This window comes from Sceloporus occidentalis, unplaced genomic scaffold (genome assembly GCF_023333645.1).
Source record: "Sceloporus occidentalis isolate IW3139 unplaced genomic scaffold, rSceOcc1.0.p SCAF_4, whole genome shotgun sequence".
In the NCBI taxonomy this organism is placed as follows: Eukaryota; Metazoa; Chordata; class Lepidosauria; order Squamata; family Phrynosomatidae; genus Sceloporus; species Sceloporus occidentalis.
Genome location: NW_028316984.1, coordinates 135,659,108 through 135,674,205, shown reverse-complemented (window position 1 = coordinate 135,674,205; position 15,098 = coordinate 135,659,108). Strand labels below are relative to the sequence as shown.

Below are 15,098 nucleotides of genomic sequence, written 5' to 3'. Positions count from 1 at the left end.
TCTTCTCTACAGGGGTCCCAAAAGGTGGAAGTGCCTATCCATTCACTGTATCCAAGCCTTTTAATTTAATATCTCTTGAAACATACAACTTCCATTTAAAAATCACACTTTCCATGAATACATTGACTTTAGCACAGATTAATTAATTACATGCCACTTAAAAATACAATGTAAACAGCCCCTCTAACCAAGGCTTCTGTGCAGTCTTTTGGGGAGACAGGAAAGGAGTACAATGAGGAAAGACCAGTGCTTCCCCTCAGCACCATTGTTGATGTTCCTGAGTTTAGGTTCAGCTCTTATTCACCTGCATACAGCAAGCCCCTTTAATCAAGAGTGCTTCCTTTTCAGTCACGAAAGGTTGCCATCAAGGGGGCGAGTTTGTTTCTGTGCTCATCTGTCAAAAGTAGTTTCTTCTACAATCAGCCTGGAAGGATTTGAAGTGGAATTATAAATCACAATTTGCCTTAAAAAAAAAGTTGGTAAGACAGTACTTGAGGAAGGCATCCTTGATATCATTCTGGCCCCAGCGAGAAACTGGTTTTATCCTATTAAATTAGTATGTGTTTTTATCTAACAGGAATGTCACAAGTAAGTAACCCAATTAAATTCAAACCCTTATTCTTGTATCTAACTCAGGTATGCCCCCTTGTGGAAAATCCTTGTAGGCATCTGTTGTCTAATTAAAATCCACTTCCCCTTGTATCCTATGCACTAATCTTGCAAATTACTTTATGAGCTGCTATGCATATTTGGCTTCCAGAAGTGACAAGGTTCAGATACTGAGTGGTCCAGAGGAAGAACTTTCTAACCTCCCTGTCTGACTAAAGCCCCCTCTTAAAGCTGATTTCAAATGCTGCTGGAATGCAAATACAGGTCTCTGCTGCAAAGGAGATTCAATACTGAGACTAGATGGGTCTCCCTTTGGCCTCTGACTTGTCCTTAAAGAGTTCCTGGAAATGGAGTTCCTTTGAGTCACTGGACACCAAACAGAATTCACAGTGGCTTCCCCTAGCAGAAATCTGGTTCAGCTTAAATGGTACACAGATCCTACAGCAACACACCCTATTTAACAGAAAACTTCCCATTAGGCAAACCAGGAATAAAAATGAACCTGATCAGTTTGTTATCAGAGACAGGCAGGCTGAAGAACCAAGACACCGACAAAGCAACTGAACCTCTCAATTTGTTCCACAACAGGGACCACCATTGTTTCATGAATCTCAGGTGGTCACACCGCTTGGTGGGAACCTACTGCTGTACTGTGCTTGCTGGAGAGTCCTTTTTGTGGTTTTCTCATCACACGGCACCATTTTCCTGTCTGGGTTTCTGTACAACAGTCCGGGGGCTATTCAGCGAGGGAGCCAGTGTGCATAAGAATCCTGCCAGAAGGGTCAGTCCCAGGCCCCCCCAGGCACAGAACATGGACCAGCCATAGCCATGACTGATGTCTTCTGGCAACCCGTAGACGTAGCGGGGGTAACGAGACAACTCAAAATTTATCCCGGCCACACAGGTGCAAAGGGAAATGATGCAGCAGGTACCTGAGGAAGTGAGGGAGACGAAAAGAGTCAGTCTTCACGTACAATAGTAACATCTCTCAATTTCCCTGCAAAGGGCAAGGTGTCTAAAAAAAAACAGTAGAGAAGAAAGAAAAAGAAAAACCAAGGTCTTGCCCATTACAGTTGACTCTTACTGAAGCTCATATTCAATTTGTTAGCTTTTCCCCCATCCCATCCTCTGCATGCTGCTCACCAAGGCTTTCATATTTCTTCTGTCTCTTTGATCTCAACAGGAAGTAGCACTGGTTTTGCATGCTTGCCTCTATTTTTCCTTGCCCATCAACTTCTTTTCCTTTCAAAAAGCCTTCTCTATCCTAATGCCCTGCAGATGTGCTAAACTACATTTTCCATCAGCCCAGCCAACATGGCCATGCTGGCTAGAGGATGATGGGAGTTTTAGTCCCAAACATCTGGATGACACCATGCTAAGGGAGACTGGAAAAGGGCTGCATCTAACAATGGAACAATATGCTTTACACTGTTTGTACTCCTATAAACAGTACTGATCTGGGCAACTACCAGCACAGCACCAGGTATGCAGAGTGTAGTGAACAGCATTATCTGACACAGCCTCTTTTCATTTCATTTCAAAGTTTTGCCAAGTGCATTAAACTCTAATTAACTGAAACTATAGTACTGCCTGTTTCATGACTTCTTGTGATGGGAACCCAGTTCCACTGCCCAGGCTTTGATTCATTACATACATGCACCAAACCAACTAATTGGCTCTTGGACGTAAGCAAAAACGAACTCTCACCTCCCATAAGGAAGAGTAGCCCAGCTACATATTGCATGAGCTCATGCTGTTTACAACAGCCCAGCATGCCAATAATCCATCCAAACAGGATGATGGAAACTGCCATACCAATGAAGCCAGCTGTCATTCTCCGCAGATCTGGAGAGAGGTGTTGGTTCAGTGAAGAAAGAAGATGGAACCGAGGAAGAGAGAGAGAGAAAGAGGAATAGAGGAGCTCTACATTAAATAAAGAGACAGAATCTTGCATTGCACAAATCTATGCTGAACCGAAGTGCTCCTTATGTGTGAAATCTTTGAAGCACACTTCCCTAACTGGGGGCCCTCAGAAAGTTTTGGACTACAATCCCCATTATTACTGTGACTGGGGTTGCAGTACAACACAATTGAGAGTGCTAAACTGGGGAAGCATTTCAGAAGGCAAAGCTATAATATTCCATAAAAATATTGTGCCTTTGTCAATCGCTGAAAATAGCAAAACTCTTTGGAAAACTGGGTCTCCTCATGGAAATCTGTCATGTTGGATATATGTGTGTGGGTGTACACTCTCACATATATATATATATGCGTGTGGGTGTACACTCACACACATATATATGCTGCACCCCAATCTCCACCCCATCCCATCCCCAACCATCACTCATGGCTCTTGAATATGGCACAAGGAGCCAAGATCCAAGTCATCAGGTTGGCTTGTGTTCAGAAGCATGACACACTAGCATAGATGCTGGCTGGGTGGCTTTTTGGCAATATGTTTCTGAGAAGTCTTGAAAGGGGTTTGGGAAGTTTAACATAGAGTAAAAATGGGAAGAAAACAGGAAGATCCTAAGTGTTTCAGGTTAATCACTAGGCAGTTACTGTCAGGAGTAGAGAAAAGGAATGAGGTACAAAACAACCAGGAAGGCATATTCTCTGGGAAGTCAGCTATTGAATTACAGTACTGAGCAAGCGAATACCTATTTCAAACACACAAAAATCAGAAAGCCCTGAAGAAAACCACACAGATAAGTATTTACCACCACAGATTTATGAAATGTCAGGGTAGCTCAGAGGTCAGGATAAATCTTGTACCTTACAACCAGTCCAAGAATATCTTAACCATGTTTTGGATGACATGGACTAGTGGGGAAGGGAAGAGCATGAATATTAACATCTGACTTTAGGATGGTCAATAATTTCAAAGTGATCCTTTAATATAATTATCTCCTTTCTTCAGGTTTATTCTACCCCTTCCAGTTTGACAATCCCGCAGTTTTCAACCATTGTAGAATAATTTATATTCAGTTCCTCGGTTACAGCAGTACTCAGAACATTGTTCTAGTGCCAAAATGCCTTGGCTGAACTCAACTTCTTCTCATTAAGAGATCAGAATGTGCTTAGATAGGTAGATAGAACTACAGACATATTATTGTATTCTCAGGTGTACCCAGAGGTTTAATCACTCCTGTCCATCAAGATGTCGTACACAGAAAGTTAATACATCAGGAAGAAGGATAAACTTCTTGTGTGCTACCTTTCGTGCATTTTCTTTCTTCTTTTTAAAAGGGAGGGTCATTCAAGCAGACAATTTCTTTAACCTGCATTCCAGAGCTTGAAATAGTTACACAGGCCATGCAAGCAAAGGGATTCTGGGAGTTACTGACCAAAAAATAGCTTTTTTACTGATACCAGGAGGCATGTGTGATTCTTCTGAATCTTTGGTTGATTCTGAGTAAATATAAATATTAGAACATTAAGCAATTGCTTGGGTTACTTACGAAGGGCATGCCATTCATCCTGGCGAATAGTGTTAGTAATATTCACTGGCAAATTGTGTGGCAGAGAAGATGAGGTGTAGTGATACTTCACAGCTGTGCAGCGCTGAATGATTCCTGAATGAGACAAAAATACAGCCTTCAGTTGGAGATGCCTTATCTCAAGGTAGGCTTCTATGATGTTGCTTTCTCTTCAATACCCATTAATGCTTGAGATGCTTTACAGAATCATAGATTTGGAAGGGGTAGCAAGAGCCACCTAGTCCAAGCCCCTGCAAGTACAGGAAACCTCTGCTAAAGCATTCCTGAGAGGTGAACATCTAATCACTGGCTGAAATTGAGCCATAAATCATGAAATCACTGAATCTCACATTTCCTGCAGACCCATCACAGGGCCAGCCCAAGAAACTTTTCTGCTTGAAGCAGAACTGCAGATGAGACCATGAAACCACCCAAGTCAAGGTGCACAGTATCCAAAGCTAGCCAAGTTACTTTGTCAGAGATGGCACAAAACCCAACAAATGCTTCTCTCCATTCTCCTCCTTCCCTTTGTTTTGGTCCAGAGTTTTAATTTGTATTTTTTTTATTGGTACATTGTAGTCCTGAGGGCAGGGAACTCTCTGAATAACAATTTCTAAGCCACTCTGAGAGCTTTTCTGAGTGAAGTGCAGGGTATGTAAATACTATAAATAAATGAATAACTAAACGCCTTTCTCAAGAGGCACCCCTTCACAATACAAATACAACAATGAGAAATTTAAGTACTTGTTGTCCACCCAAAACCTACTCTCCAAGACAGCTGCCTCATTCTGTCTAATTGTATCAGAGCTGGTGACCATGATGGTCCATTAGACAAACCACTGAACTTCAGCCCTATTTCTGCAAAACTAATAGCAACGGGTCTTATAAACATTGCAGCTGGGTGAGGAGAACATGTGACCGTCCAGATGCTGTTGGACTGCAAGTCCCAGCAACCTTAGCCAGCACAAGCAATGGTATGAAATGCTGAGAGTTGTCGTCAAACAACATATGGAAGACATGATTAATGGAATCATAGAGTAAGAAGCAATCCCAAGAGCCATCTACTCCAACCCTCTGCCAGTGGTAAAACACCTTTGAGAAGTGAACATCTAAGCTCTGTTTACAAACATCCAATGAAGAAGAATCAAAGCGCCTTCCAAGGCACTCTATTCCACTGACAAACAGCTGACTTACAAAAATATTACATATGTGAAGCAACTTTTTATTCAGAAGTACTATATAGATGCTAAGAGGCTGCTTTTACTACCCCTCTTATACATTATTGCATAACATAAATAGGAACTGCAGACACTCAATTTGCTAGCCTGACAGTTCTCGATACAATGACCAAATAATATAGTATGATTTCTGCTATGGAGGAAAAGGGCAGAAGCTTAAAGGTTTTCTTTTTTAAAAAAACTGGACATAAGCTGCACATAAGAATTTGAATGAGTATTTTAATTTCGGTCTCAGTCTTGACTATGATTCTGGAGACTATGGTTCAGCCATGAAAACCTACTTGGTAACCTTGAACAACTCACACTCTCTCAGCCTTAGAGGAAGGCAAAAGTAAACTCCCAATGAATAAATCTTGCCAAGGAAACCCCCTGATAGGTTCACCTTAGGCTGTCATACTTTGGCCATATCATGAGACGACATGACTCACTAGAAAAGAAAATAATGCTTGGTAAGTTAGAAGGCAGTAGGAAAAGTGGAAGAATGCATTACAGGTGGATAGACTCGGTCAAGGAGGCCACTGCCCTGAGTCTGCAAGACCTGAGAAGGGCTATTGATGCTAAATAGGGTGACTTGGAGGTCTCTCATTCATAGGGTTGCCATATGTCGAAGTCAACTTGATAGCAGTTAAGGGCATCAAGGGTCACCATAAATCAGAAATAACCTGAAGACACACAATAACAATTATGACTTCACTTTTGGAAGTCTTTTGAGTTTCTATTTATAATCATTAACAGACTTATTTACAATGTAAATAATAAAATCTTTATATGAGATCTTCCCACAAGATCTTTTCTATGTTAGTTTGGACTCAAGCAACATTTGGAAGCCAAACCAATGTTGGGTTTTATTGCAAAGCTCATAATGGCAAGAGCATTACACCTTTCCAGATCTCTTCTCAGATCAAATCAGTTTCTATTGACTTTAGTAAGCCCCAAGATTATTCTGGTATCATCCACAATTGCTCTATATAGAAGCAAATTAAAGTCTTAAACTATTTTTCTCCATACTGTTTCAACAATATTTATCATCAATAGCTTCAGCCATGAGACACAGTGAAGGTGTATTTAATTATCTTCGATCCATTGTTATCCATTTCAGAAGCCTAAGGGAACATCAGTTTGTTATCCTATCTTGATGATTTTGCTGTTGACTCTTACGTTATGGACTTTTTGTAGAAAATGTTATTTTATATTAAGGTAATTTAGTTTTGTATAAATTGAATAGAGGTAATCAGGTAAAGAGCTAGCAGGAGAGGGGCAACATAGTCTTTGCAAATTTCCATTTTAGCTATTGCAAATATCTTCCCCTCCTTTCTGAACATGAGATAAGCATCATCAGCATTATTATTATTTTTAAAAAAGAAATCAAACTCATTCCTGATGAAAATAGGTGAAAAAGAATTACTCGGTTGCACTTACTCTTTCTGTTTAAAAAGCATCTATTTAATAGTTTTGAACATATAAAGATGAATACTTCCTAGTTTTTTAGAAATAGGAATGCTAACAGAAAAGGATTGTTAAAATGGATGAATATGAAAGCCAGCATGGAGACCAGTTTGAATTTCTGCTCAGCAGGGAAACCCACAAGTCACATTCTCTTAGCCTCAGAGGAAGGCAAAGGCACACACGCATACCCCAAAGAAATCTTGCCAAGAAAAGTCTGTGATAGGGTCACCATAATTTGGAAACTACTGGAAGGCACACAACATCAGCAAAAGTGTAAATATGGTACAGCTTTAAAAAATACTTCAGGGGTTACACAGCCAAGCAGAATTTAAGCCAAAAGATATCTGAGGGTAGGGGTAGTACAAACTAGTAATACATCGCTCAATCCCATGAAAAATAAGTTTTTATTTTAATTCTGAAATTACACCTTGGCTCACACTGGAGATTTTCTAGCATGGCCACATTACCACCCTTTTTTGTTTAACATAAATAAAATTAATAAAAATCATATAATCATATATATAACCTGGAGTTGGAGTTGAAATTGAAAGAGACCCCCCCCCATCTAAAAAAACAAAACAAAACCTTTTTGCTTATTTTGTAATGGTTTGTTTACAACTATTTAGCTGGCTCTAATATATAACTTGTTAATTTTTAACAAAAATCTAAGTGACTGATATGCTTTAGTTTCTTTTCAGTCCCTTTACTAAACCTCATTATGTATTGGGTTTTCTGTTTCATATTTCTAGGAGCCAGGTGTAAATGAATGGAAGGAAGCAGCAGCAGACTGCTGAATTTTGTGATATGTCCTGCATGTCAGTATTAACATTCCATCCAAGGCACTATAGTCTTGCAATCTGAACATGAAATTATCAGTTGAGCCAGTAGAGACGCACAAAAACCAGGCCAAAGGCGGGCAATTAACGCTCCCATTTTACAGGTGAGGAGCAATAAGGCTGAGAGATAATTGATTAGCACAAGACCAGCCATGGCAGAATTCCATCTTAAACTTTTAGTTCTGCTTGACATTGTCAGATCATTAGAAAGCCATGTAAATTCCCTAGAGATCTAGAGAGACTCATCTGACATCTGCCCAGATCCCCAAACTGTAGACATTATCTGTTTATCAAGCTCCATGGCAGGCCTATATGGAACTCAGTGCCTAGAGCAATATAAAGGTATTTTGTATATGACATCCCTGTTATGTGAAAACCTCAAGGAATGAACAAAACCTTTCAGTGCTAACCTGCATACTTTGCCTCTTTCATTTCTCCTGCCCTCTCTACTTGTCTTGTTGTACTACTTTGGCTTGCCTTGTTACAGCTGTATTTGTTATTATAAGTTAAAAATAGAACTCAGTAAAAACATCAAACTAAATAAAAAATATTAATTAAAATACTGTAAATCTTTACAGATTCGAAAAGGCCATTCCATCTTTCAAAAAGTGACTCAGCCAAGTGAGCTTCTGGGGACACTGTTCTAATGATTGTAATGCTCAGTGAGCTGTACATCTTTTAAAGAGTGATTCATCCATCTGAACTTTGGGGGACACTATTCTAATTATTACAATTCATAGTGAGCTACATGTTAGCTCATTTACTTTGATATTCTGAAAAACTGAAATTCTGGACCAAAAAGTCCACCAGACCTGACTGGGAAATAAGCAGTGGTGCAACTGAGGCCATTCACAGAAAAACCTTTAACATCAAAAGTTACACTGTAGAGATGGGTACCACATGGCTGTCTGAATGCTCTTGAATTGCAGATCCTGTCATTCATCACCACTGCACTCTTAGGAATGATAGGAGCTGCAGTCCAACAACATCTGGAAGATGACACCCCCCCCCCCCCTTGTACTAGAAGAAGTGCTCCTAAAGACATGCTGTCTTGGAAGGCTAGTAGCTTTCCAGTATAGAGTACAAAGGAGCCTTTAAACACAATCCAGTACAGAGGCATGGTTATGTCCAATGGGTTTAGTGGCACAGGCACATATATCTCTGTAGCAGATTGTGGTCCAGTCATCCAACACACATTAACTTCTGGCAAAGCCTCAAAAAAGACAAAACACATTAAAACAGAAAATGAGTAACAGAGTTGGTTTTAAATCTCTCTGGCAGCATCGATGAGATAAGGAAGCCTTTGACTAAAGGAAAAGAGGGGGAATCAGAGATAAGAAAAATAAAATGATGCAGGAGTATACCAATTAATAAAATGAAATAAATGAACTGCCTCTTAATGGATGCAATCAAAATAGAAACGCAGAAAATGCAAAATAGAAATGCAGAAAACTGATCTTAGTGAATTAAAATTCAGGAAAATAGATGATTATTTCATAAAGGCCTCTATAATCAGAAGTCAGAGCTGTATCTGACACATAATCCAGAGTTACAAACAGAAGATCTACAATATTAGCATTGTTCCTGCTGGGTTACATCCCATTATGGACAATGACACTTTCCTCTTGCCTCCCTTTGATGGTAAGCCTGTGTTTACTGCTCCTAGCTTTAAACAACTCCTCACTAACAAAAAAGACTGCACAACAGAGATGCAAGGGATAGGACTCTGATACAAACCAGATGTCCTCAGTACCTAAATCTCCTCTCCCCTCTCCCCTGCATGGTGTCACCTAAAACATCAAGCATTCATTCACTTGCTTATTTTCTCAGTGGGAGCATACCATTCTTGGTCAGCAACAGCCTTTATCATCCTACACAGGACAAATTGGACAACTGCTATGCAGAAGAATAAACAGGACAAAAATTTGGCACCAGCAATGATTATATTTAAACAAAAAGATATATAATTGAATACTAATTGTCCATGCCACTGTTAGGATTGCCCATGCCATTGTATCTTCCATTTCTATGTATGGCTGTGAAAGCTGTAGTGAAGAAAGTTTACAGGAGGAAAATGAATTCATTTGAGGTGTGGTGCTGGAGAAGAGTTTTATGGATACCTTGGACTGGTAAAAAGACAAATAAATGGGTTCTAGAGCAAATCAAGCCTGAACTCTCTCACTCAAAGCCAAAATGACTGAACTGACACTGTCATACTTTGACCATATCACAAGAAGACAGGACTCATTAGAAAAGACAATAATGCTTGGTAAGGTAGAGGGCAGTAGGAAAAAAGGAAGACTGCATTACAGATGGACTCAATCTAGGAAACTATGGCCCTGAGTTTGCAAGACCTGTTGATTGCAGAGTGACTTGGAGGTCTCTCGTTCATGGGATTACCATAAATCAAAGTTGACTTGACAGCAGTCAATAACAACTGACAATATGCAAACCCCAGTAGTAGAACACTTTTCTGCTTTGGTCAGGCCTCACCTGCAAGACTGTGTCCAGTTCTAGGCACCACAATTCAAGAGAGTTATTGACAAGGTAGCGTGTATACAGAGGAGGATGACCAAAATGGTGAAATGTGTGGAAACCATGCCCTATGAGGAGCAACTTAAGGAGCTGGGTATGTTTAGCCTGAAGAAGAGAAGGTGAAGAGCTGATAAAATAGCCATGTTTAAGTATTTGAAGGGGTGTTATATTGAGGCTGGAGCAAGCTTTTTTTCCTGCTGCTTCACAGAATCGGACCAGGAACAAGGGATGCAAGCTACAGGAAAAGAGATTCCATCTCAACATTAGGAATAACTTCCTGACAGTAAGAGCTGTTTGACAGTAGAACATACTCCCAGGAAGAATGGTGTACTCTCCTTCTTTGGAGGTTTTTGAACAGAGGCTGGATGGCCATTTGTCGGGGGTGCCTCTGTGTTCCTGCATGGCAGGGGACTGGACTGGATGGCCCTTGTGGTATCTTCCAACTCTGTGATTCTATGATTCTGTTTTCAAGGACATTCTATTGCTGACTTCAACATGGTTCTTATGGAGTAAACAAAAAGCAAATGAAGATTACATAGACAGCCATCTGAATAATGGCATATTGAGAAATTCCCATTTGCCATTAAATGTTTGAATCAGAGTAACATTTTCTTATCACTTTACATGTATTACTGGGCTGGGTGCCACCACAGTTTTGTGCATGCTAAAGATACAACAGGACGCAGGGTTTTGCATACAACCAAATAACACAGCTACCCTTTTGGAAACAGGACAATTCATTGTGAAGTCAAAGGCTTTCATGGCCAGCATCCAGTTTTTTGTGGGTTTTTCAGGCTATGTGGCTACCTGTATTTTCTGAGCAGTACAGTGGACCCTTGTTATACGCTGGGGTTTGGTTCCAAGATCCCCCATGTATAACAAAATCCGTGTATGCTCAAGTCCCATTAAATATAATAACATAGTAAAATGGTTTCCCTTATAAAAAATGGAAAATCAAGGTTTAATATTTGAAATTTATACTTTTTTTGAACATTTTCAAACTGTGTATGCTTGAATCCGTGTATAAAAAATCAGTGTATAAGAAGGGCTGATTGTACTACTTTTGGGTTCTAGAAGAGTTTGTTTCTGACGTTTTACCAGCATCTGCAGCTGGCATCTTCAGAGAATGGTGGCATGGAAATGAGTGGGGTATATATGTCCCACTCAGTGATATATTGCGCTCAGGATGATTCAGGGTCACACAGTATATATACATACACCCCACTCATTTCCATGCCAGCATACTCTGAAGATGCCAGCCAGAGCTTTTAGCACCTTTGAGACTAACTGAAGTCTACGAAAGCTCATGCTGCCAATTTCTTTCTTTCAGTTAGTCTCAAAGGTGCTACAAGATCTCTCTATGTACTCTTTGTACTTGAGATACAGAAGACAACAATTGCATGGGTTTCTGGTTTGGCACTGTAGCATGCAGTGTACCCATCCCAAAAGTAGTACTGCTCATAAAATACAGGTACATTTCCCCTCAGGACTGTAAGATGCTCATTGTAGATAAAGAACATCCTGTTCCACAAAATGTCTTCACCATCACCTGTATGAGTAGGATGTCAATGAGCACACACTAAAGCACACACTTGCTTGTGTATCTTCCAGCTTTAAATAACAATGTGTCAAATATTTTGTTTATAAGCATACCTTTGCATTCCTAATCACACGCAGACAGAAGATTCTGACCATGAGGAAGTATGAATACACTGGAGAAATGTATTGTGTCAACTGGTTAATTACAAGTACGATCAGCATCATTCTCCTTAGCTGCTACATTCATAAATTCTTGCCAACTGCATTCATTCTCATTCTGTTTTAGGCGCAGCAGCTGTGCACAGGGGAAGGCTCTTCTATACAAGGCACCTCTGTATGCAAGAGAGGCAGGGAATGTCAACCAGCCCCATGGAAATCCTGTGAGATGGAAATAACCTCTGTTGGGGAATCAAGTGCTCGTGAAATGCCGATTCTACCTCCAGCTCCTATTTAGATTTCTTGCCACCATGTGAGGAAGAGAAAAGTGCCCAGGCCCTTGGATACCTGTCACTTTGCTGGGAATCAGTGGGAGAGAATAGGCCTGAAAATCACCCTAAAAAGAAATAGTTGTTGGGTCTCAGACTGTGGTACAGGACCCAACTGGGGGGAGGCATGAGAGTTGCTCAAGAAGGGGGACAGACTTGGAGGCTGTGACTCCTCCCCTCAAACCATTTCTCTCCTGTAGGGGAAAAGAAAGGCAAGGAGGGTGTTTGGAGCCTCTGCATGAGGCTCCTTACAAGATGTTAAAAAATGAATATAGATGAAAGTGCGACTGAGAATATGCACACTAAACAAACAAATATTTTTATTCATATCAATGTAAATTCATAAAAATCATGTGGGAGGCATGATGTCTGGATGTAGATGGAAAAGGGTTCAGAAGGGCAGTGGCCTCCCTACACATGGTCACCTGTGGCCTCTGGAGGGCCATTTGGGGTCTGGAGCACCTGCTGTCATGCCAGAGCCCAAACAGTAGGCAGTAGCCTGGGCTGCTGGAAGGCAGCAGTGCTACAGTCTCTGGAGGGCTGTTTTGGGGCTGGTGTGGCTGCTGGGCAAGTGAGAAAGGGACGTGGTCCGCACCCTCCTTGTGACACCACTGTACAAGGGTAAAAACATGGGAGGACCACTGACCTACCCCATCCCACAAAGGAGCAGGGTGACCCGATGTCCACACTGACAAGGACGATAAGCCACTGCAAAATGCAGGACATTCCAGAAACATGGAGGGTATGACCGTTAAAAACTAAAAACACACTTCTACAAACGAAAATCCATGCTTCTTAGTCCTGTTCAAAATGGAGGACATTTTGGCATTCCTCCTGGACAGGAAGTGGAAATGGAGGCTGGCAGGATGAACACATGCCCTCGCCACAAAGGAGGACAAGGGGAAAAATGGAGGACATGACCAAGTAAAACCTAAAAACATACTCCTATATAAATATAAATCCATGCTTCTTCCTTCTGCTCAAAATCATGGAGGACATCTTGGAATTCCTGCTGGACAGTTCCTGGAAATGGAAGAAGTCCAAGCCCACCCTCCAAGGGAGCTCAGCAACAGAAGGCGGGGGCCTATCATCATCATCATCATCATCATCATCATCATCATCATCATCATCCCTATTATTATCACTGCTATTATCATCATTATCACCATCCCTATAATTATCACTCCTATCATAATCATCATCATCATCATCATCATTTCTATTACCATTATTATTATCATCACTATTATCATTCCTATCACCATCATCATTCTTATTAGCATTCCTATCATCATCATTCCTACTAATATTATTATTAACATCATCTTCATTATAATTCCTGTTGTTATTATTAACATCTTCATCGTCACCACCATCATTATCATTCCTTGTTAGAATTCTTATCATTATCATTATTCTTATCATTCCTATTACTATTATCATCATCACTCCTCTTATCATTTCTTGGAGGTCTTCAAGCGGAGGCTGGATGGCCGTCTGTCGGGGATGCTTTGATCTGGATTTCCTGCATGGCAGAATGGGGTTGGACTGGATCAGGGCCCTTGCGGTCTCTTCCAACTCTATGATTCTATGATGATCATCATCATCCCTTTATTATTATCATTATTATCATCATCATGATCATTCCTATTATTATCATCCTTATTATTATCATTCCGATCCCCATCATCATCATCATCATCATCATTATCATAACCATTCCTCTTTTTATCATTCCTGTCTTCTTCTTCATCCTCCTCCTCCTCCTCATCATCATTCCTATTATATTTCTAATGTATTTTGTGATTGTAACCCGCCTTGATCCTCTGGGAGAGGTGGGCTATACATTTATTAATTACTATTATTATTATTATTATTCCGATCATCATCATCATCATCATCAGTATTGCTATGATGATGATGATGATGATTCCTATCCTGCTCCTCTCCCGGAGGCTCTGGGGCCCCGCAGGAGCCCTGGCACCCTGGACAGCGCCACCCTCCCTCCCTCCCTGGAGCGGGGCCTAGGCCTGGGAGCCCTGGCTGAGGGGGTCCCTCCTTCCTTCCTTCCTTCTCCTCCTGGCTGGGCCTACCTTTCTGGATGAGCTCCTCGCTGTCGGGCTCGAATCCGTGCCGGTGGCAGCGGCGCCAGAGGCCCGAGGCGGTGGAGTTGAAGCGCCGGCCGCAGTGGGAGTCCAGCACCAGGGAGGCGGGAGCTGCGGGGGCTGCGGGGGGCTGGGGCGGGGGTGGCGCCCCCTGCTGGCCCCCGGCCCTCTCCCCTTCTTCCTCCTCCTCCTCCTCCTCCTCCTCCTCGTCCTCGGCCTCCCGCCCGGCCAGGAGGGCCCTGGGGGGCCGGGCGCGGAGGGGCAGGTGCGGGACGGGGGCCGACATGGAGCCCGGGGGGTCGCTGCCGGCGGCGGAGGCGGAGGCGGCGGAGGCGGAGGCGGTGGCGTGGCGCTTGTGTCCGAAGCCCCTGCAGCGCTCGCGGTGCCTCCGGGCGTCCGTCTCGTACCAGGAGTCCGTCCCCATGGCCACGGCCAGCAGCGCCAAGGCGGCGGCGGCCAGAACCAGCCCCGCGCAGCTCAGCGCCTGAGCCGCCGCCGCCGCCATCTTCGCCTTCCCCTTCACCGCCCAGAGGGCTCCCCGGCGCCCCCTGCAGGACAAGGACACAAACAGCAGCAGCAGCAGCAGCAGAGGCCCGGCCCGCCCCCTCCTCCCCCCCCGCCTCAGGATGAGGCCTAGCTGCATGACAGCCCCCTCCTCCTCCTCCTCCTCCTCCTCCTCCTCTGCAGCACAGCTAAGGCCCAACACAGCTAAGGTCCACTTTATTTGTATCATCATTATGATGATGATTACACTGCATGGATTTCATTAATAGGTTCTCTCTAGGAATATCTAGGTCCTCCAGAGCAACTCTATGCTCAGCTTTAA

The 15,098-nt window shown here is 42.4% G+C and overlaps 1 protein-coding gene across 2 annotated transcripts; it reads right to left on the bottom strand.

Moving 5' to 3' along the window:
* Positions 1–41: 41 nt before the first annotated feature.
* LOC149314664 (transmembrane protein 178B-like) lies at positions 42–14,798 on the bottom strand. Of its 2 annotated transcripts, XM_089521656.1 has the most exons (4): positions 14,261–14,798; positions 4,071–4,184; positions 2,317–2,454; positions 42–1,541 (listed from the first exon to the last, which is right to left on the bottom strand). In XM_089521656.1, the coding sequence occupies exons 1-4, from the start codon at positions 14,775–14,777 to the stop codon at positions 1,297–1,299; spliced, it is 1,014 nt and encodes a 337-aa protein (XP_089377782.1). In that variant the 5' UTR covers positions 14,778–14,798; the 3' UTR covers positions 42–1,296. The 2 variants fall into 2 exon arrangements, with proteins under 2 accessions (XP_089377782.1, XP_089377783.1); XM_089521657.1 differs by lacking the exon at positions 2,317–2,454.
* Between the last annotated feature and the right edge of the window lie 300 nt (positions 14,799–15,098).

Excerpts from the sequence above, each read along its gene's own strand:
- LOC149314664 (XM_089521656.1), bottom strand. The coding sequence starts at position 14,777 with ATGGCGGCGGCGGCGGCTCAGGCGCTGAGCTGCGCGGGGCTGGTTCTG. Across the intron at positions 2,455-4,070 it reads GGATGAATGGCATGCCCTTC|ATCTGCGGAGAATGACAGCT; the intron begins GTAAGTAACCCA and ends ACCTCTCTCCAG. Across the intron at positions 1,542-2,316 it reads GCTACTCTTCCTTATGGGAG|GTACCTGCTGCATCATTTCC; the intron begins GTGAGAGTTCGT and ends TCACTTCCTCAG.